General features: G+C 36.6%; 1 protein-coding gene across 1 annotated transcript in view; it reads left to right on the forward strand.

The window, feature by feature from the left end:
• The window catches only part of LOC116493487 (protein unc-13 homolog A-like), a 43,450-nt gene extending 22,125 nt beyond the window's left edge, over window positions 1-21,325 (forward strand). The window contains exons 7-8 of the mRNA XM_032194944.1: window positions 17,941-18,004; window positions 21,278-21,325. Of these exons, the coding sequence (XP_032050835.1) occupies window positions 17,941-18,004; window positions 21,278-21,325 (112 nt within the window). The remainder of the gene's footprint in view (window positions 1-17,940; window positions 18,005-21,277) is intronic.
• The last annotated feature ends 2,763 nt before the right edge of the window (window positions 21,326-24,088 follow it).

Below are 24,088 nucleotides of genomic sequence, written 5' to 3' on the forward strand. Positions count from 1 at the left end.
ATAGGACCAGAAAATACTTACTTATACAAGTATTAAAAATCTTGGTTCTTCAGACTTCTTATTCTACCTACAAATAAATAGATGTCATACATCCTTTTAATCACAGTGGAAATAAAGGGGAGAGTTGCTGTATACAAAACCATGATAGACCAATGTATAGGATTATCATTTTAAAACATTAGATTTGATTTTAATTTTAACAGCAACATGAAGTTTTTTTTTCAAATCGATGAAAATTAAAAAACAACAACAACAAACACTTCGGTGTGATGAATTGAATTTTTAACTTTCAGGATGTTTCAAAGATTAAGAAATTTTTTACAGCCTCCTAAAAATGTAATTAATCTTCCATATTTTTCTATATAAAGAGAAAGAAACATTTGCTAAGGTCTAAATTTGCTTGAAGAGATCACTTTTGAAGTGATCATTTGTCCAGTAATATGTTTAATTGTACAAGCCCACATGAAAGAAAATTAAAATTATACAAAAGCAGAAAATTCTTATAAACCATGCAAATTTCCACCTCTAGGCTACAGGTCAGTAATTCCTGAAACTAAAATCATGTTTCCAGTATGTACCCATAGCTGTTTAAGCTGATAATGTCTGTTCATGTATGTTTGTATTCTCCTGTTACTTTTCACTGACAGTTTTTCCCTCAAAGCTATAACACAGAATAGCTGAGAATAACTGTCCGTGATGCATGATTGTATCTTTTCATGTTTACTGTGAAAAAGAAATAAAGTCAAAAAAAAGTTTTTAGCTGGTATGTGTGAATCTTTGCAGTACATACAAGGAGAGAATTAGTTTGTCATATCTTCTAGTTCACACAAATAATATGGAATACAGGTATTTTTATGAAAACTATCTTTCTCTCATTTCTGTAGTTTCTAGCATGATAAGATCTGTGGACTACTTAACATGTGTTGTTTTATAATATTCTACACTATTTCCCATGGCAAAAACAATTTTTTAGTCTTTTTATTCTAAATGCAAATAATTTTTCTGAGTATCGAGTAATAGTGTGTTGTTTTTTTTTTCACTTTTAATCAATGGGATGATAGGAGAATAAACTTGACTTGCAATTGTTCTTTGATTTGGTGTTCTCCTAGAGCTGTTTTATTTTTTCTATAAATAAGTTTAAATCATGAAATACTTCTATATTCCAAAGGCAAGGTAAGATAGCTGTTTATGTCAAGCTCCCACTAAGTGACTTCCCCTAAGTATGAACTTTCTTTCTCAGAAGAGCATTCTTCTGAGCAGTTTGTCTGCTTTAGGTAGCTGTTTTCTGCCTGAGTTATAGAAATCATTGTGGATAGAAAGGGATTCTGCATTAAGTGAAGCTTCATTTAGCTTCATAGAACAGTCATTTAAAATTCCAAAAGGAAAAAAAAAAAAAATGTGTTCATAATTTATTTTATTACAGCAAGGTAGATCTTTTCAATAAGAGAAAATTGTTGTAACAGTGGCTTACACTTGATATAAACTTAAGCTTTTTTAGGATAGCAGTGTAGTGCTGAGAGCTCATTCCATTGTTCCCCAGGCTTAATTCTCATCTGTCACTCAAGTTAACACACTCATTGATGATCCTTTTCTGCTCTGTTGCCCTTGCAGACTTCAGTTCCACCCTCCTGCTTTTCTCAAATGTTTCTCCTTCAGATCTTTTGTTGCTTAGAACTGTTGCTCTTGAGTAAAAGTTCTTTCAAAAGCTACTTTTAAAAAGCTTACTTAAGAAAAAAAAAAAAAAAAAACTTTTTATAAAGAATGTTGCAGTAGCTATCCACAGTAGAAAAAGTATGATCAATGTTTAAATTAGAGCTGGAGAATACTAAGCACCATAAAGATAGTGAATTTTAAGTTTAAGAGATTATAGGTTTTGTAAGATGCCTCTTCTTAAGTTTTACAACTATGTTAACTTTAAAATTGGTAGTAACTGTATGTGTTAAAAGATTTTGAATGGAAGACTAACAATGAAAAAAAAATAATTTATAAAGAGCAATGTGTACAGAAAACATTGTACTCAGCAAATTGACAAAATGGGCATAAGGAATTGAACAAATAGTGAGGGCAGATCCAGGCTTAAGACAGCACAACTCAGTACAAGACTGAGTGTGTAGATAAATGGGTCCATCGTCAGGCAGAGCTGTATCTGAGCTAGAGGTTGTCGCTTCTGCAGCATAACCTGAGGCAGGAAATAGAGGCCCAGCTCTGATCTTAAATGGATTTGTGGGATGTAAGGAGTGCCTGGAGAGGCCCCAGGTGTGGCTAGTATATGAAAGTCTATTTGTTTATTCAGGGTCCTGGTGGACACAAAATTTAAATTGCAAATTACTGATGTAGATTTTTAAAATTCTTATTGATGATAAATTGATTACATTGAGTTATTGTTTTAATACCCAAACTATTTCTCATTTGAAAAAATAGAGTTTATGTACATTGTGTTTCTCTAAGGACAAGCATTCTGTTGCAGAGCTGTAAAATAATTAATCTGACAAATATCTTGGTAGTTCTGCTTGGGATGCTCTGAAGAACTCTGTGGAAATAGGGCTTTGTACTTTGGGTTTAATACAACACAGTTTTTAAAAACAGATTTTTCACATCATTCCTGGTTTGCAACATAACTGTGTATTCCACTCTATCAATGAGATAATCATGGAGAAGTTACTACTAGGAGAAGAGGTGGTATCTAACTCTCACAAAAGACAAAGTTTGATATGCTGAGGTATGCAAACCAACCTATAAAACTTAATTATAAAATAGGTTATACAATTGTGAAATGTAAATATCTTTGTCACATGGCAAAGGTTATTATTAGCTTCCAATATTATTCCCTATAACTATATTGTTTCATTTGTCCTATAAATCACTATTTAACTTTTTAAAATCTTTTCATGTGTCTCTTTTGCTTGTGATTATTGGAAATGTTTTGATGACTTTTTTTGCATCCTATGATGGCCTGTTATTGAGCTTTAATTGACTTCATTATTAATATTTATGCCTTTGTATTATCTGTTATGGTGAAAACCTTTCACAATAAATGACAAATCATTCTGACTTCCCCTGAAATTCTATGTAATTACATTATTCATGAAGAATTCATTGGATGTTGGTGTGAATGGAATAGGGAAGTCAGTAAGAACTTTGTTTCTTGGTTCTAGATTAATTAAGGTCTATGCATTCTTCTTTTTTTTTTTTTTTTTTCATGTAGCTATAACAATTTACTGTTATGCATCTGTAATTACCAAAAGGTTTGCATTCTTCAAAGGTTAACACACACTTTAGTTAAATTACTACTTTTATATAAGTAGGTGGCCTTGTCAGCTTCTGGGAAATGGTTTATCTAATTAATGCTCACAGATGTGTGCAAATGAAGTGTATTCAATCTCTGTGCAATATTCCCTTTGAAACTACTAAAACAAAAATTAAAAGAAAAGCTATTCACTTTATATAAAAGCTAAAATAGCCAAGTCAGGTATCTATTCTTGTTCAGATAAATTCCCATTGTCAACTCCCCATCCGCTCCCTCTCCCCCCAAAAATCAAAACAACACACAGCCATTTTCAGGTAGAGAGGCTCAAGAGATCTATAGGAAGATCTATATAACAGAAGGAGAAAAGTGTTCCTGCGGGAAGAGAAGAAAATGTTTAATTAGGCTACTAGTGCCGTGCCATATTACATCTTTAAAATGCTTCCTCAAAGGAAACCAATACAGTCACATAGAATGAAACCACTAGAAATAATTTGCAAATATCACTTGCATTGTGATGGCTTGGTTACAAACCCTTGGCTAGAATTATGATTGGCATAAAATGAAAAAAAAAAAAATGTTATGAACTTCATATTACTTTTTTTTTTCTTATGTGATTGATTACCTATCTGTACAGATTTTCAAATGGGATTTCTAGTATTGATGTGATTTTTCTAGCATTGTCCATTGAATAGTAATTATTGATACATGACTAAAACTGAACATGTCTTCCTGAACTCATGTAAGTAGATTGAAATAATCTCAAATAGTAAAATCATGTGCTTTGGACACTCTTCCTTTTCTGTCTTCAATATCAATATTTTAGGTCAGAAAATGTGTATAAGCACATGACAACACCTTTTACTTCAGGCTGCAACAATTGCTGAAGGGCAAGGAAAATACTGATCACATATAGCAGATACTAGAGATAGAGATTAAGTTTGGACTAAAACCCAACTGCTTTCCACAGTGCAGTTATGTTCAAAGACTACTTGAATATGAGTAGATTAGGATACTAAATTCCAATATAGACAAATATATATGCATTTTATTTCATTTTTTTCCCAGTGGTTTAAGCTGTTTATGTACAGCAGTATTAAGCTAAAGATGTTTATATACAGCAGTAGAGCCTTCTCTGTTACTGCTTGATTGCTGCAAATCATAATGAACGGAAGTGAAAACAGGAGCAGCATTAAATTCACAAAGCAAACCTCAGAGATTTTTTGTTGATTGTGAGTTGTTTGTTTTTTTCTGGAAAAGGTATGGATTATTATTGTTTGTAATATCATTCTGCTCTAGAAAAGAAAAAAGTGTTCAAGGAAAAATGTTTACAGAATAAATAGTATGTATTAATGATTCATTTAGCCTGTGAAGCAGAGGCTTATTCTTACAGCTCCTTATTGCACTGCACAGTTCACATTATTCAAGACTATCTACAACATGAAAAAAGTTATTTCTTTTCCAGTCATATTTGTAGATGCAGATTTTTATACCGAAACATAAATAATTAAACTATGCTCTATATTCAGAAAAGCAGAAATGTATGGATGAAGAAGCATTTGAGCAATTGAACTAGATCTATAGGCATAACTGCAAATGAACTGTAAGTGGAAAAAACGTATGGTATATAGCCTTTCCACTATTTAATTTAACTATAAATAATTGTCTAGCATGCTAATACCATCTTAATTAAATCTACTGAAAAACAACATTAAAATACTTCATTAATATTCACCTACATAAAACTGCAGAATATGTTTCAAATATAGAACATTGAGAACCATGAATTATCTATCACGATTTATTTTATTTAGATTGGTTAAGGAATTGTTTGCCTTAAACAGGATGACCTCAGTATAGCATAATATCTCTCAGAAATAATGGGCCATTTTTGCTGTCAAAATTGCTTTCGTGTATAAAGGAATTTGCTGTAAGGAATGGCTTCAACATTTCAGTGCAGGAGATATATCTCTGTTTTGTAACAGAGGCAAGGTGGATTAGAAGCCAGTACTTCACAGGACAGCAAAACTGTCTTTCTTGTGTCTTATTTGGACCAACATGTGTTTCTTTGTGTCACCTGGTCTTGTAAATCAGTTGCTGTCCTAATTGCATGTGCTTTTATTCTGATAAATATCTTGTACTTGGAATGTAACTATTGCAGCACTGAGGAGAGAATATATCTTGAGGATTTCTCAGTTAGGAAGTCTGTCTTGTATCCCTGTATTCATCAGAAAAGCTAGTAGGTTACTTGGTAAAATGTTGATTTACTGTCTGATACACTTTGCCAGAGAAGAAGGGTGGGGGTGGAGGGGTGGGGGGTAAGAAGGAGTCTTCAAAGCTACTATTCTGCAGCAATGTACAGGAAAATATTGGCACTACACTAAGTATACTAAGATTGAAATCACAAAATCTCTTTTCCACCTATCTGAATAACAGCTTCTTGTCCAGTTCTAGTCTAGTCCAGTTCACAGCTTTGAGTGGGTGGGCTGCATAAAACGCAGCACAGCTAGCCAGTCAAAAGTGTTTATCCCCCTATATTTAGCACGGGTGCAGCCTCACCTTGATTTTTATGTGTAGTTCTGGGCTCCATGGTATAAAAGGATATGAAGATACCTGAAAGCAGTCAGAGGAGGCAACAAAGCTGATAAAAGGGCTGGAAGGCATGTCCTATGAGAAGAGGCTGAGAACACTTGGTTTGGCTAGTTGGAAGAAAAGGAGGCTCAGAGGTGACCTTGTTGCTGTGTATTCCTTTCTGATGAGGCAGAAGTGGGAGAGAGGGTGCTGATATCTTCTCTCTGGTAACCAGGACACATACAAATTGGACAAAGCTGTGCCAGGGAGGTTCAGACTGGATATTGAGGATGTGAGGGGGGAATAAATAAATAAAAAAATAATAATAAAAAAAATACTTTGAGGGTGGTCAAACATTGGAACAAGCTTCTTAGGGAGGTGATTGATGCACAGTCTCTGTCAGTGTTCAAGAGGCATTTTGATTGGTCAAGCAGTCAGACTTCATGACCTTTGAAGGTCCCTTCCAACCAAACTATTATGATTCATCCACTTTAGCACTAGGTCTTCATTTGCAGTTGTTCTTCAGAATAATACTTAACATAATTGAATCATTTCCTCTAGTATTTAAAACAACAATAATAATAATAATAAAAGTCACACAGTTTTGTAAACTAAACCTTGTGAAAAATGTGTGTATCCATGTTTGAGAAATAGAGTTCATCAAACAAAAAGAAAACTCCATGATGATGAAACCAAAATATATCTACATCATTCAAAGTCAAACCATTTGAAGTAACTTAATTATTTTAAGAATTTCTGTACTTGAGGGGTTTAGTACTGAAGAATTTTGTGGATATCTCAGAAGTATAATAAATTGTTGCATACCTTTGGCTGTCTCCATAAACCCTGTCTAATGTTTGTTCTCAGTCTGAATTCAAGCTTTTATATAAAATATTTTGCCTTTGTGCATGTGCATGTGTGTTAGCTTCTGCACTAGTGTATTTCTAACTATTGAAGATTGACAAAAAGATAACCTTTCAGTACTTTGCTGTCAAAGTGGAGTAGAAAAGCTCTATCATACTGTAGACTTGTGCCCTAGAGACTGTTTAGTTTGTCACAGCGTGTAAATGGTAGCATAAATGAAGCTATTTCACAGCACATCTAACAATAGGTCTTGAATGACAACTTGCATTATTCCTCTTCTTATTTTTGCATTGAGAGGGGATGACAAAACTAACATCATAATTCAGGCTGCTTCAGCTCGAAAACAATTTTTTTTCTTCTCTGTTCCTCTATCAGTTCCAACTTACTCCTTTTTAACTGCAATTTCCTAATAAACAAAAGATAGTGATATATTGTCAGTTCATCCCTTTTCTGGCCTCTGTCCTCTTCGCATATAGAAACTAACTTTTTTGTTGTGCTCACATAGTTTCTCTGTTTTCCATTTAGGTCGATGTCAATATTTATTTCACCTAGCATTTCAAAAGACTAATCTCTCACAGCACTATGTTCAGGGATGATATCTGCAGTAATGCTGCAGGCTGTCTTGAGGCCTGTGAGAGGTATTTGAATGGTACGCTAATGGGTCTTACTCAAAAGAAGTCATGTACACTACAATTATGTTGATGCAAACGTAAAAATGAAGACAAATTTAATTTATGCTCTAACTTCACAGTGTACCAAACCAATGATTTTGTCAATTACATTGATTTAAGAAGTTATCCCCCCGTTCCAGTAACCATTTTCAGCTACTCCAACTATATTACTACCTCGTTATCTGTAATGATGCACATATTTTTTTGGTCATACTGTAAGTCGGGACATAGAAATAATGTAATTGGAATGTAATTGTTAAAATAAGCTGTGAATTCCTCAATCAGTTGTACTGCAGATGGCAACGACCCATAAACATATAGTCTTAAGGGTGAAATCACACTAAGGAGAAGAAAGTAATTCCTTGAAACTAATAGTTAAAACAAGTAGTTAATTATCTCCAGGAAGAGGAGGGTTAAATAGGGTGCAGTTATTGGCAGGGTATCTTTAGCAGCTGTGCAGGAAAAGGACTGTGGCTTAAAGGCAAAGCAAGAACAAATATCTTCAGAAAAATGGGAAGGTCAACATAAATGTGAATTATGCCTATGAAAATCTTAGGTAGAAGTGGAGGAAATATTTGGACTTAGAAAAAAGTACCTTGAGCTGGTGGAAGAGGATGGACAGCAGGATGTGGCCCTCACTATACACGAAGAAATGGTTGGTGACCTGGTATGGCACTTGGATGTTGATTAAGGAGGCATTGGGGAGGCATTGGGGAGGCAAGGACAATCCCCAGACATGGACTGTATATCTCGAAACAAGACACTGAAACTCATGATAAGGAAGCGGCAGACGGACAGAGAAACAAACGTAAGGACTATAAATCTCAAAACTGGACACTGGAATTCATTATAAAGATACAACAAACGGAAGAATTGGCAACAACCAGCTCTCGCAATTAAGAAACATGCCAATTCAGCAGATTCTTGACCAAAGGTGAAAAGTACACTGTGAGGAAGACTCGGGGTCTTCCTCCCAGAGACCCCTGCCCACGTCCCAAAGACCCCTGCCCACAATTCTTGGAAGGCTCTGCGCAGGCGCAAGGTGCCAAAAGGCTAATTAGCATGAGAAGCGAGGGAAGGCGGGGATAGGTAATGCATATGTATAGGTGCTTGTAGAATATTGGTAGATTGATTGTATAAATTCAAGACTGCTTTTTGCTTTGGGTATGCACGATAGGTGGAGAACAGTTAGGCACGTACGATAGGTGCATCCAGTGCTGCAATAAAGAATATACCACTTAAAGGAATTACGGCTTCGATCTTTGAATCAATGTGCACAAGTCGATGGGGCCGGATGGGATCCACCCAAGGGTAATGAGAGAACTGGCAGAATAGCTGGCCAAGCCACTTACCATAATTTATCAACAGTCCTGGCTATCGGGGGAAGTCCCAGTTGACTGGCGGCTAGCAAACGTGACGCCCATCTACAAGAAGGGCCAGAGGACTGACCCGGGAAACTACAGGCCTGTCAGTTTAACCTCAGTGCCAGGGAAGCTCATAGAGCAGATTATCTTAAGAGTCAACATGCAGCACTTGCAGGGCAAGCAGGCGATCAGGCCTGGTCAGCATGGGTTTATGAAAGGCAGGTCCTGCTTGACGAACCTGATCACCTTCTATGACAAAGTGACGCACTGGGTGGATGAGGGAAAGGCTGTGGATGTGGTCTACCTTGACTTCAGCAAGGCTTTTGACACTGTTTCCCACAACATTGTCCTCAAGAAACTGGCTGCTTGTGGCTTGGACTGGCGCACGCTTTGTTGGGTTAGAAACTGGCTGGATAGCCGGGCCCAAAGAGTCAAGTAATGGAGTCAAGTCCAGTTGGAGGCCAGTCACTAGTGGCGTCCCCCAGGGCTCGGTGCTGGGGCCAGTCCTCTTTAATATCTTCATCGATGATCTGGACGAGGGCATTGAGTGCACCCTCGGTAAGTTTGCAGATGACACCAAGTTAGGTGCGTGTGTCGATCTGCTCGAGGGTAGGAAGGCTCTGCAGGAGGATCTGGATAGGCTGCACCGATGGGCTGAGGTCAACTGCATGAAGTTCAACAAGGCCAAGTGCCGGGTCCTGCACCTGGGGTGCAATAACCCCAAGCAGAGCTACAGGCTGGGAGATGAGTGGTTGGAGAGCTGTCTGGCAGAGAAGGACCTGGGAGTGATGGTGGATAGTCGGCTGAATATGAGCCAGCAGTGTGCTCAGGTGGCCAAGAAGGCCAATAGCATCCTGGCTTGCATTAGAAACAGTGTGACCAGCAGGGCTAGGGAGGTGATCGTCCCCCTGTATTTGGCTCTGGTGAGGCCACACCTCGAGTACTGTGTTCAGTTTTGGGCCTGTCGCTACAAGAAGGACATGGAGGTGCTTGAGAGAGTCCAGAGAAGGGCAACGAAGCTGGTGAGGGGCCTGGAGAACAAGTCCTACGAGGAGCGGCTGAGGGAGCTGGAATTGTTCAGCCTGGAGAAGAGGAGGCTCAGGGGTGACCTTATCGCTCTCTACAGGTACCTTAAAGGAAGCTGTAGTGAGGTGGGGGTTGGTCTGTTCTCCCACGTGCCTGGTGACAGGAGGAGGGGGAATGGGCTTAAGTTGTGCAAGGGGAGTTTTAGGTTGGATCTTAGGAAGAACCTCTTTACCGAAAGGGCTGTTAGACATTGGAACAGGCTGCCCAGGGAAGTGGTGGAGTCACCATCCCTGGAAGTCTTTAAAAGACGTTTGGATGTAGAGCTTAGGGATATGGTTTAGTGGGCACTGTTAGTGTTAGGTCAGAGGTTGGACTCGATGATCTTGAGATTCCAACCTAGAGATTCTGTGATTCTGTAAAAATATGAGTTTCACTATGGGGATTGTGAGAAACATTCTGTAGCCAATAACTTAGGCTCAGGCAACGACTTCAGTGAAGTAGTAATTTATTTGTGATTGCAATGGTGGGCGTCCCACAAGTAGGAACGCACCTACTAGTCACACAGTGCAGTTTATATACTTCATTTCTTGATGACTAGGACGCTTCCCTGTTTCCCCATTGACTGGGTAATCCAGGTTCACAACCTACCCAATGTTTCACAGACAATACATGGCCTTCAGTTGCTGGCTTGTTAAATTTCAGATTTTTTTTGACTTTTTTACTGTTTGAAGTGGTAATATTTCTTCGCTTATCTGACTTGACTCAGTGATTTCCACCTAATTGTTCTAAGGAGTCTGGTTATCTGCATTTTACAATGTTGTCTGCTAACTTTTCTTATCTTTGCAAGCATATCTCAATACCACCTTCCTTACTTTTAAACAATGTAACTGCAAAAACAACATTTTTATTTCCATAGGGATAAATGCATATCTAGATGTTTCACTAGAAGATAATCAAATATTGGGGAAGAAAAACACTGGGAAGAAAAACACTAAGCACATACCTATATGCATATAAATCTGTTCGTTTGTTTTGATTTTTTTCATGTGTTTAGTAAATATTTTGGTCTGAATATTATTGTTGTACTTTTAAAACTTAGGCAGGTACACAAGGTGATCTCAAAATCAGAAAATAATTTCATTAGCACAGATAATATTATGTTCAAAATACAAGCTGAGAGGAAATCTAGTACCTTATCCCAAAGAAACTAAAGCTTCATAGTTGTAGACTTAAGACAAAACAAAACAAAAAAAATAATCAAGAACCTAGAACTGTAAATGTGAATTATTGTAAGTGAAAGCAGTTGAAATATATGTGATGTGGACGGATAAGTGAAGATGGTAAAGTTTCTAAAGTAGAGATAATAAGAAAGCAAATGTGAAAGAAAATAGTGTAAGCAAGTTGAAAAATAAACTTTGCTGTAGAAATGAGTGGTCGGGCCATGAGCGTGGTTTTATTTGTTTTTTATTACTTTCTGCTTTAGTGTTGGGAAAATGAATTTTGAAGTGCAACTTGAACACCTGCAAATAATAACTTGTGCAAGGGTATATTTAATACTACAGGAAAGGTATCATGGAGCAAATTCTGACTTCTCTTGTCAGTGAGATATGAAAATATGTGTACATATACATGCATATATATACATATGGAGTAGTTAGGTAGTCCTAACTTGCATGAATCTGTGAGAATTAAAAAAATAAAATAAAAATCTAACTGTGGAAAGCCTAGCCCTCTTCTTAATTCTCCTTTACAGTTGTGTGGGGTTTTTTTTTGGTCATTTATGTCCTCTTAACATTTTGTAGCTTAGACGTGTACTGCCTAGTATTCTTCCTAGTGTTTTTATGAAACTGGATCTCATTACATAGCTTTTTAATGTTATACCAATTCTTTTATCTGTACTCTATATTTGAGATCAGTGACATGAGTTAAAATTAAATTATAGCTTTGTAGAATGAAAATTCTTAAGTCTGGGATCTCACTTTTACAAATCCAAGTTCCAGATAAACTTTTCACTATGAACAGTGTTCTCTTCTACTAAGTAGGAGAGTTGCTCTGAAAACTGGTGATACAAGATGCTTTGTTTTCAGTTGCAAACTATTTCAATACAATCAGCTCCAGATAATCACCTGGCAGGTGCCATAGCAAGGGCAAGTTTATAGTAGCCCAGGTGTATGTTCATATTATAAACTGTGGAGGAATGGTTAAGTGAAATAGGACATGTGGATGTTGGGCAGTTAGGAGGCAATGGGCTAGTGAAGTACCGTACTCAACTCACATGAGTCTGGCACGTACGCAGCTGGCTGAGAGCCAATCAGGATCAAGGACACGATGCCCTTGGGCGATTGGGAAAGTCCCTAAGGCAGGACGGTGGCTAAAAGAAGGAGAAACAAACTGAAAAGAGCGGGAAATGTTAGCCAATGCTGAGCTTAGTTTTTGCAATATGTATGAGTTGATTATGTTCGAACTAGATAAAAGGCGACAGAGCTATCCATTAAAGTTGAAGTTCAGTGTTCACTTATATTGAGCGTCTGTGTCTTCCTCCCGTCGACAACAAATTGGCGCCCGAACAGGGACCGGTCTGAACGGGATTTGGACACTGCTGGCAGTGATCCTGGGCCACGTGTTCGACGGAATAAGGGAGGATCCGGTCCTGCAACGCAGCCCAGGAGGTGGAAGGGACAAGAATCCCCGCACCCGCGTCGGGAAGGTGAAAGGGACGTGGAGTCCCCGCACCCGGGAGAGGATCCCGCCGGTCACGCGTCGCCGAGGTCTGAAAGGTGAAAGGGACGAAAACTTGGAGTCCCCGCACCCGCAGCTCAGAAGGTGGAAGGGAGTCCCCGCACTCGGGATGAGCCTATAAAGGGTCCCGCCGGAAAAGCGCCGCCGAGGTCTTTGCAAAGGCTGCAACTGTATATATAAAGGTATGAAAGACAAGCGGCGTATAATTTGCTCAGATGCTTTTTAGAAAAGCGGAGCATTTTAGATATAGATTGTAAAAAAAAGAATTACCAGGGTTGTTAGCATGTGCAGTAGCGCAGGGTTGTTTTACAAATCCTGATACAGTTTTTTGAACAAGCAGAGTGGCGTAAATTTGGGGACAAATTGTTTGATGTTATTAATGATATTAAGTCTGCTAAAAAATTTATTGAAGCCTTGGAGAACAGTCACTAACGCTTTAGCTACACATCAGGCTGAGCAGGGAGTCGCTGCTGCCGCTACAGAGCGACTGGGATAGCCGGGAAGTGCTGGAGCTGGGCATTGCCCACTGCCGCCTTCAGAGAGAATGATAACGCTGCCTCGGGGCTACGGGGCAATGGGAGCCTCCCCACCCCCCTCAGTCACCGCCACGAGCAGCGCTGCGCTTGGAGCTCACCGTGTGGCGAGTCAGCACAGAGCAGAGGGACGGACATCAGGACCCTGCAGCCTGTCTGACGTAACCATGGAAGCAGCGGCGGCTGTGCTGCTTCTCTCTGGCATGTTTTTGATCTGCGGAGACCGTGCATGGCAAGGAGTACCAGCCAATGCTTTTGGAGGACCGTGTTACCTAGGGCGACTCACACTTTTCGCTCCAGATTTACACTCGTGGCAGAACTCGACAAGGAGCAGAAGAATTAAACGAGAACTAAAAACTCTGGGTTCTGACTGTAATGATGATGTAGAATTGTGGGGTCCAGCAGAAAGATTCTTTGTTTCTTTGGTGCCTGGTGTGGGAACTGCACACGCTTTGACTAACATTAATAAGCTTGCTTGTTGGGCTGTTAAACAATCGAATGTAACAACACAAGTTCTTTCTGAAATGTCACAAGATATGGAGAGTCTAAGACATGCTGTATTGCAAAATAGGGCCGCTATTGATTTCTTGTTGCTGGCTCAGGGACATGGGTGTGAAGATGTAGAAGGAATGTGCTGCTTTTATCTTTCTGACCATGGTTAGTCAATTCACGACCAGTTGAAACGGTTAAGGGATCATACACAAAAAATTGTAGTACAAGATAGTTGGTTTGAAGGTTGGCTTAAATCTGTTTTTGGGAACATGGGTGGATGGGTTTTGTTAGTTAAAGAGGGACTTCGCTTTCTACTTATAATTATATTGATTTATATTATTATTATTATTTTTTTAGTTGCTGCACGTATAATCCTTAACTGCCTAACTAAGAAACTAGAGCAACTCACAGAGAAGGTATTTGTAGCGCAAAATAACAACGGGGGAATTGTGGAGGAATGGTTAAGTGAAATAGGACATGTGGATGTTGGGCAGTTAGGAGGCAATGGGCTAGTGAAGTACCGTACTCAACTCACATGAGTCTGGCACGTACGCAGCTGGCTGAGAGCCAATCAGGATCAAGGACACGATGCCCTTGGGCGATTGGGAAGGCCCCTAAGGCGGGACGGTGGCTAAAAGAAGGAGAAACAAACTGAAAAGAGCGGGAAATGTTAGCCAATGCTGAGCTTAGTTTTTGCAATATGTATGAGTTGATTATGTTCGAACTAGATAAAGGGCGACTGAGCTATCCATTAAAGTTGAAGTTCAGTGTTCACTCATATTCAGCGTCTGTGTCTTCCTTCCGTCGACAACAATAAACATCAAGTTGGCCCAGTGTGCCAACTCTGGTATCAACTTCCCTAGATCTGGATAGTTCTCTAGATGAGCTTCACTGCACCAACAGATGTGTAAATCCTCCCTCAAAAGTTTCAAGTACCTTATGGACTTATTATATGCTTCCCAAGGTACATTCATATGTATATTTTTCAGAAGCTATAGCTTTAGTACTTGAAAAGTATTATTTTTTTTCTTTTGCTTATGCTAAAAGATGCTGAAGCTGTTCATCTTTACATATTCTTTTCCATCCTCCCTGTGAACTAACTACAAATGACAATAAGCATCTATATATTTTATATTCTTACAGGAATGACCAGTGTCAGTTGCTTTCCAGAAAGTTATTTCAAGTAAAACAAATATAAACAATTTTGGGGTAGTGTGCTATCAAGATAGAGTTGTGCTTGACCAGTCCACTAGAGATTGATTTAAGCAGAATGTGTTAATTTCAGCATGAGTGTTGGTAGTGGGCAGTAGAAATTGCTGAATAATAAGTGCTTAATAATATATGTTTTTGAGGAGGAAAAAATAGAGTGTAATCATGTCAAAACTTTTTTTTTTTTTCCTACAGTTTATTTCAGGTTATAGTCGGAGCTGATGAAAGCAACATTAATGATGAATATTTAGAAATCAATGCAGGTGTTCTAGACTGTGTATTGCAAACAAATAAGCATTCAGAAGATGTAATTATTTGTATGTAGCCACATTGTAACTGCTCTGTAATTAACTGCTTTTCAACAGTCAATACTGAGATTTAATTTTATAAGAAGTGCCATGAAAATGCCCTTTGTCTTTGAAATGCTGGACCAATTTTAATGTGTTTGGGCAACAAAATTGATAGGTGAAGCATCTGTTAAATGGAAGTGTCAGTGTAATTTTTGTGCTCTACTAAAAATCCTTAGCTTTTGATAAAACTGTGAACAGCCTTCACGTTTATCTAGCCTGCGCATTCCTGTGCATATATGTCTTCTGATGGTAAATTAACTTCACCAAGACTGGTAATTTAGGTTCATATGACAGGGAGATCAAAAGACCCGACAAGTTTGATGCACAGTGCATCAAAACTTTGACCTGGGCTACATGCTCATTTTATTGTATCTGAGTATTTCTGGACTTCTCATGATGAGACTTCTCTATTTTTTTCTTCCTATCATTGTGAGCTACAGGAGGCTGACCAGTTACCTCTCAGAAACCACAGTATGTTGTAGGAACAAGTTTTGAACACACTGCCTTAGATGTCTGCACTGCTGAGCAGACTGATCACAGACCAATGACTTTATAAAAGTTATCCAGACTAACTAAATGCTTTTGTCTGACTTTGTACTATCCTTCAAAACATAAGAATGCTCTTGACCCTGCTTACTGTCAGCTAAGGCAGAGAAAATGGTTCTAATCTGTTTTGTTGTTCTGTTGTTTTTTTTTTTTTTTCTTTTTTTTTTCTGAATCAACATTGATAATCAATTCCTCTTCTGACCTTGAAACTAATTACCTTAAAAATTCCTGAAGTTAATTATTGCCTTATATTTCCCATCTAAATAACAGCAACGTGATGGAATGGATTAATTTCTAATATCACTTGGATGTTTTACATTATATTAAAAAAAAAAAAAAAAAAAAAAAAAAAAAGGCAAGTAGGAAAAAGGCTGAACCTGCAAATATGCAGCGCCAAAGATAAGAGCAAGGGAAGACAAACCTCTTCATGCTTCACTTGAATCATGTTTGGTCTACTTTGCTTATCAGAGAGAACACTTCTCTCTTCAAATAAAAGAACATTATTCTAGAAATCCAAGATAATTAAGTAGGACTGTGTGGACCTAAGGATATTACTAAAGTATAGTATTAATACTAGTAATACCTTACTTAGTAGAGAGGCTGCTACAGCCCTCCATATATTACACCTATAAATTTTTACTATATAATCTTATTTTACTACTTACCTCTTATTGTATGAGGCTGTATATTTTGAATTACATAAATTCCTCAGGAATGCTAGAGATTATACTAATGACTTTAACCTGTGTGTAAAAGTCATGAACTGAGTTAGTATATTACAACTTAAATCAACGTTCTTCACAGGTGTGGTGAAACAGCTGAATAATGAAATATCATTAAAATTGATTTCCGTAGCTTCTGAGTGTGGGGGGCAATCTCTTGCATGACATTCCTGTTTCAAAGATTTCTGTTACTTATGCTTAAGTGATTAAATGTGAGTTTTTGTTTTGGTCGCTTTTTTTTTTTTTATTTTCCTCTTAGTGATATAGCTGAAGGTTTTAGAGCTGATGGTTCTAAGATAACCTCTCACTAATTCTTTTAGTGCCATTAGCAAACAGTGGATGACTGCTAACTGTCTCACAAGGATTTGCCTTTACTGAGAAAATTCAGTCTTTTGTGCCCCTCCCTTCCCACCCCCCCCCCAGCCTCCCAGCCACCAACACTTTTTTCATATTATCCTGCCATTTGATATCAAAGATCTTGTAATCCTTACTTATGAAGCAGAATAAGGAGGAAATACGTTCCTTTGCCAATGTTCCTTCATAACTTATTAATTATATAAGGGCAAGGGTCATGTCTTTGCAAGCCAAGTATACTCTTAGAATTACTGTAGCTCCAAGTAATCCAAAGGGGTTACTGTGAGCAAGTCTTCTGTCCTTGAACATATATTAACTGCTTCAGAATGCCTGGATAGATGAGAATTGTTTCAGAACCTCAGTCTGATATTTTCTTACATGTGTTTTGTTTACTGTCTAGTGTCTGTATATTTTTCCCTCTATGCTGAATCAAGCATGTGTGTGCCGTGCTCTAATTTTACAGTTAAATCATCCAGCAGATCTAGGGACTTTTCACTATAAATATTCTGCTCTATTTTATCAACTAAGAACCCTAGTAGAGAATAAAGAGGAGAGGGAAATGTGTTTGTCTATCCTTATATTCATTGTAATGAAAGTAAGACAATCAAAATATTAATTATTGAGACTTAAAATAGTGGCTTTTTATGTTATTAATTTCAGCATTCAAATCCATACAAAACTAAAGGTGTTTGAAATAATATACATGTGTATATATATATATATATTTAATTGCAACTTTAATTTTCCTTCTGGAAAAATGAACTAGAAACTGGTTATCCACTATAACAAATACTGATCTAGTTCATAATGTATCATTTGTCAGATATGAATAAAATCTTCCATGTTGAGACCTAAAGAGATCATAATAAAGAGTTTTCTTACATGTTTAAATATATCTTGTTTGGTATTATTATGTGCAAAGTAAAGCTACTTGTGAATGCACTTACTGATAGAGTACTTAATGAACAGCTCTACATATTGAGTAGAAAGATGATGCTGTGTGGTGCTTAGTTATTTTCCTGTAAGTATAAAGTTACTTTTCCAAGAAATACTGGGGTAAGTTTTCATAAGTTCATATTAAGAATAACTTCCATAAAGCTAATATTTTCTAGTATAAAAAGCATGTAGTATATACAGAAGAAACACAGAAAAGACTACGGTTTTACCTAGCCTTGATCAGTATGTCTGTACACTTTTAAGAGCTCTTTAATTTTTTTCTATACTTAGTTATTCTAAATATGTTTTCTTTCACCAGAAGAAATAAAAATCAAACTGGAAGAAATTTTGCAAAAGCAAGATGGGCCAGGGCTATTCAGAAGGTAAGAGCTCTTCTTAAAACTACTGATGTATTACTATAACATAAAGAATTTTCTCAGGTCAAGGAAGAACTTAGTATAAGATTTCTTCATCATGTAAGTTGTTATTAGTAACAGCAGAATCTGAGGTTGTGATTGCTGACTTTCCAAGAGAGCCAGTTCCTTCCACTGGTTCTTAAAAGTCCACATGGTTCCCGCCCATCAGGTTGTTGTTGCCTTTTTTTTTTTTTTTTCCTGGAACAGAAAAAAAGTGATATTTTGAAACTTTGTTTAGATGTGTGAGAAATTATTGTAGTTAGGCCATTTTATCTTCATTGCATATTAATCCAGAAATTGTAACTTCAGACATCTAGTTCTTCTGAAAAGATTTGGTTGCTTTGAAAGAATCATAGAATGGTTTGGGTTGGAAGGAAACTTAAGACCACCTAATGCAGCCCCCATGCCATGGGCAGGGACACCTCCCAACAGACCAAGCTGCTCAAAGCCCCATCCAGCCTGGCAATCTAACACTTCTAAGGATGGGGCATCCACAACTTCTCTGGGCAACCTGTTTCGGTGTTTCACCACCCTCATAGTAAATACAGTAGTATTTTTATTCCCAGTTTGTAAATATTTAAAGGCAATATCTGCATGTGTCATTGGCTTAGGTTGTAGATAAATTTTCAGAAACAATGAACTTGTGTCATCGTTGTATATGGCAGTTATAGTACAGCCCAGAAAGACATGTCCAGAAGCTCATTTTCTCTGGTGCCTGAATCCAATTCATATTTTCAAAACGCCAATGATGTTTTTTAAATTCTGGTTAATCTTCTTAGTGAAGCAGTGCCTATTTCACCAGTGGCCACCATACAACTTACAGTCAATGCTAGCTTCAAAACTAATGAGCTAGAGGTTGGTGTGTTTTCTAGTCATCGAAAGAGTATGTCAGATTTACTAGTAACTGTTAAACAAAATAGTAAATAGACTTACTTTATATATTTGTGTGTTTCATAGGCTTTTAATGTTGTGTGTTCTTCTCTCAAATTGAGGCAATACATCTGTATTATAGCCAACTGGTTAGATTACTATCATCCACATCATCTGTGATTTAAATTTTTAGAATCTTTAGATTTAATTAATTAGTTCAAAAAACACACTTTCAGTGGAGAACCAAAACCAATACCGTTTGTCTGCCTTTTGTGTACCACTATACCTTGTTTTTCCTTCTTAATGTATTTTATATCAGATGAGATTACAAACTAAATGGAACATTGTTTTTGAATTCATATAGTACCTATAGCATATATTTAAAAGCAAAAAAAAAGAAAAAAGAAAAAAGAAAAAAAGATTCTTGGATTTTTCAACATTTTTGTGTGAGAAACAAAATAAAAAGATAGGGATTACTTAGAGGAGATGACCTAGCTTGCAAATTTCTGAAGCTGTCACTACACTTCCTTTTTATTGACATGTTATTTTGTCCTCTGTTTAAATTCTAATTGTGCTTTAGTCCGTGTCAATTTAAATAATTGATATGACATTAAGTGCAAGTGTTTAAAAAATCTGAGTCATGAAGGATAAATCTCTACCAATATTTAACCAAAATAAGATTTCTACTTGCAAGTGTGTTTGTGGTTAAAAAGGGCCATCACAAGAACATTAAAGAATATATGTAGCACAAGATCAGAAAACTAAACAATTCTAATGTGTTTTACAGATGGTATAGTATTTACAAATAAAATGAGTAATTCTCATGAGAAAATGAATGATGAGAAAAATGAGTAATTCATCAAAGAAAGTAACCTCTGTATGTAGGTGTACAGTAAGATCCTGCTTCCCCAAGAAGGGAACTGTCTTTGTCTATAAGGAATTGGGAAAAGAAATAATGATCTTCAGGAAGGTTTAACTGCAAGGAAGGTTCTTAGGCATTGGTGCAGGCTGCAGGATATCCATCACTGGAGGCTTTTAAGAGCAGAGGAGCTACAGCAATAATAATATATATATATATATAATATATATATATATATATATAAAATTTATTTTTTCCACTATTCTTGGTTGTTTAAGGAAGTAGGTTTAACTTAGAATAGAGGTGACTGTGTGTGGGGAGATTTCTCATGTGGATGGTCTTTAAAACAGACAACTACAGAATATCTGCCCATAACAGAGAAGTTGGAGTGCTGCAGTTTCAGTTATCTCTTCTCAGATACAACAAACATGAACTGTTACTTCACTGGAAAATACATAGGTGACTTATTAGCAACTGTCTGGACAGCAAAGTGCCATTTGAAGGTCCTGAAGTTCCAGAAAGAATATATGGGACGTATGCGTTTAATGTTAGCCTATGGAATTAAGAGATTGAGTTAGGCAGTTCTGATTAAATATGAGATGACAGCCAGTAGCTCACCACAGGGATGGCAGCTAATGAATATTTACTCAAACATTGACCAGATAGGAAAAGTGCCAAGCTTTTGGTCTGGAGAATGTCTCTCTTTATATAAAAAATTGCCACAGTGTCTGCTTGCAATAGCTAAGGTTTCTTGGAATCTTTTTGGATGTAAGAATGCTAAGATAAAAGTATGAGGAAAATCACTTCTATGTATGGGAGGGGACAGAATTTAAGCATTTGAGGAAAAATTGTACGTGAAAAATTGTGTTTTAAAAAACACTGCAGGACCAGATAGGGACCTTTAATTGTAGCTTTGCTTCTTGATTAAAAACAAAAATTCAAAACAGAATTTCTTGAATCCAACACCTATTTTTTCAGTTTCATGTTTACTGTATCATTAGGGACAATGAAGAGGTTGTGGGTTTTTTGTTGTTTTGTTTGTTTATTTTTGTTTGGTTGTATTTGTTTTGTTGTTTTTGGTTGGTTGGTTGTTGGTTTTTTCCCCTCAATTTTCTAACAGAATTGAAATCAGAGCTATTAAGTACTGGTAATAATTATGAGAGGATGGGTTTAGAGTGTGTGTGTTATTATTTTTTTTGACTCAGTATCAACCTTAAATACAATCAAATACATTCTCCCTTTTCTTCTTTCCCACCTACACACCACAGTGTATGTCATTTTGCTCCTATCTTTAACTACTAACCCTATCTATTCTAGAGACATTTTTTGCTTCTGAAATATAATCACTTGAATAAATGTCATCTCCTGAGATGGATTTATATATATACATATACATACATACATACATACATATATATAAATTTTACAAAAAAAAATGAGGATAATTGACTTTGAAGGCTAACATTAAACAAAAAACTACTCATAATAAGCTATCCTTTGTACCCTTACAGAACTATGTTTGGTACAGGAAAGATGGTGAGGTAGTGGCACCATATTAAGTGACTTATAATTGGAGATGATTTTAAAAAATAAAATAAATGTAGTGGCACGGATTAGCCTAGATGTATCTTCCTTACTTGTCTTATTTCTTAGTTTGTAGAATGAGCATAGTATATCTAAATGTCAATGTTTATACCATTAAAAATATTTGGTGTGTGTTCCAATACTAACAAAAGATGATAGATAATTAAGCATTCACTGTGCATTGCTTTTATGCTGTTCTTTGTGATTCAAGGTTATCCACATGACAGATGCAGTGATGTTCAGTATGTGAATGCTCACTAACAGAAGTTATCTGTAGCTTAGTTTTGTCAGTGGTATTGATTTACTGTCTTGTTCAGGAAAAAAACAAAAACAAAAACAAAAAACAACAAAAACTTGATAAACTAATACGAAAGCGAGTACTGCACTGTGACAGCAATGGGATTTTTGGACTGGGTAAGCAGAAATCCTTTCCCTGCTTAGGAGCTATGCTGCTGTGAGATTAATGAAAAGATTCCCTTTAAAAGATTTCAGCATGTCCAAAGAAACTTCAAAGTTTTCAAAAATCTTTCAGTTGAACAATTTTGTGTCCCTGTATTCCAAGTAGTGATTGACGTGCAAGTGTCTTCAAGTGTAAATAAACAAATATTTCCTTTTTTAAATTGATAATAATAAATATCTGTATCCCTACTCAATTAAAACATAATTATAGTGTTCAAGTGACAATCAGCATATTGATTAAATATTTAAGTGAAATATTTAAACAGGGACAAATGAACTGACAATATGAATACAAAGAAATATTTAACTGCAGTTTCTCTTCAATCAAGTGAATTTAGTATCAGTGCAAGTTTGCCCATTTAAAGATATTTTGACAATGGTTTAGAATATTAATTGACATTATGAGGCAGTTCAAAATATCAGAGTAGTTGAAGGACTTTCTGGGATGTATTCCCTTCCTGAATCATTTTATTATTAATTATCTGAATTAATAGGCCATTATTGAATGGCTATATCAAGTAGTTTGACTTCTGAAAAAAAATATCTTGAATATCTTGTCTAAACTTTTTGACTGTACTTGAAGAAGGTAAAAGGGGCAACAGGAAAAGATTGGACTAACAGTTCTGAGATCACTTAATGGCTGTCCTTTAGTCTTTCAAGAAGTGTTGTTTGGAAAACTTACTTTGACAAAAGGCCATTCACTGATCAGTGAATCAGCAGTACAAAACCGAGTCATTTAGGTTTAGCTACTGAACCCACAACAAGGAGTACAATGTTTGCAGATAACAATTATTTCTTCTAAGAGTTCGTGTGAAATTGATTAATCTTTATTCCAAGATAAATTCAATCAGCACAGAAAAGCTGTATGATATTTATCAAACTGGTACCTTTTGGCCTGTTGATAAGACCTCATTGATAAATGCATGCAAGTGCATCAAAGTAAGGAAATCTGGCCTTCAGTGCCCAGTGTTAACTCTCAAGGAATGAAAGTAAAGATTGCACAAGCCTCTTGTGTTTGGTAGTAAAACAAAAGAAAAATCATACATGACTGCACCCTGCAAGATGTAGGTCTAAGTAGAGTTAATGGGTTAGAAATTCAGTTAGTAGGCCAAAATCTCATATCAATGAGGTGTAAAGGAAGGTCGTGGTAAAAAATGAAAATAGCAGCTAGATGCATGGAAGTAACTGTAAGTTTTGTGCTGCTCTGTTGGTAGATTGTTTAACATGTTACTAGTGATGTCCTAATTGGACTATGTTTCAAGAGAAAAATTATTCCGTTATTTTGTCTTCAATGTCTCATGACTTCTGTGCCAAGATATATGCTACTAAAAACAAAACAAAACAACAACAACAAAACACTTTTATGATTTTCTTTTTCCCCTTAAAATGACATGAAATGTAAAAATTGCCTTCCTGAGTTAAATTAAGGTATTAAGAATTATAGACTCCAGGGAAGAATCTTTATGAGCTGCTGCACCATCATTTAAGAAATCTGTTGGACAAAGACAGTAAAGGAACTATTATTTTGCTTTCTTCTTCAAAAATTGAAATACAAATAATAATATAGAGAGTTAGAGTTAGAAAGAGAGTTAGAAAGCTAATATTTCTCTTGACTGTCATAAAAGAACATCAACAAACAAGATGGTTTGTAACCATCCTGTAACATACTCTATTCCAGAATTAAACTTCAATTTTCCCTTTTGCTTCAAAGTTCAGAGAGACACTTGTAACATTCTTTACCTTCCCCCATTTCAATATCTATTTCCAGCAACCTGTTACAGTGATGTGCAGTGTCTTTGGACCCATGTTAAATTATTTATTACTGGTTTTGTTGATAGTCTGTGGCTTAATCAATATGCTACAGAATTATATAGCTCCTACAGCATATTTGTAACTGAATTAAAGAGGATTTTGTGAAAATTTGAGGTGATGCTTGAAAGATTATGAAATGCAACAGGGTTCTTAGAGAAAATTTAGAAGTGAGAATGTGTACTTCACATAAAACAGGCAAAATAAGCCAGTTGGTATCAATCAACTGTCATTCCAGAATAACATTCTGTGGAAGCAAAAGATTTTTTTTGAATGCAGTAAAGGTAATAAAGATGAATAGGTAGGATGGTTAAAGGCAAGAATCTATTACGTTGTAGAGAGTTGGAGTTAATGATAAATTGATAGAGTACTTCTTGTAATAGCAAGAAAGGAAAAGTCACACTGTGAGAGGGAAGAGGTACTGGGATGGCCAGCAACTGGGCACGAATTGGGATCTCCCCTGGTGGCAG

Source organism: Aythya fuligula, chromosome 11 (genome assembly GCF_009819795.1).
Source record: "Aythya fuligula isolate bAytFul2 chromosome 11, bAytFul2.pri, whole genome shotgun sequence".
Lineage (NCBI taxonomy): Eukaryota > Metazoa > Chordata > Aves > Anseriformes > Anatidae > Aythya > Aythya fuligula.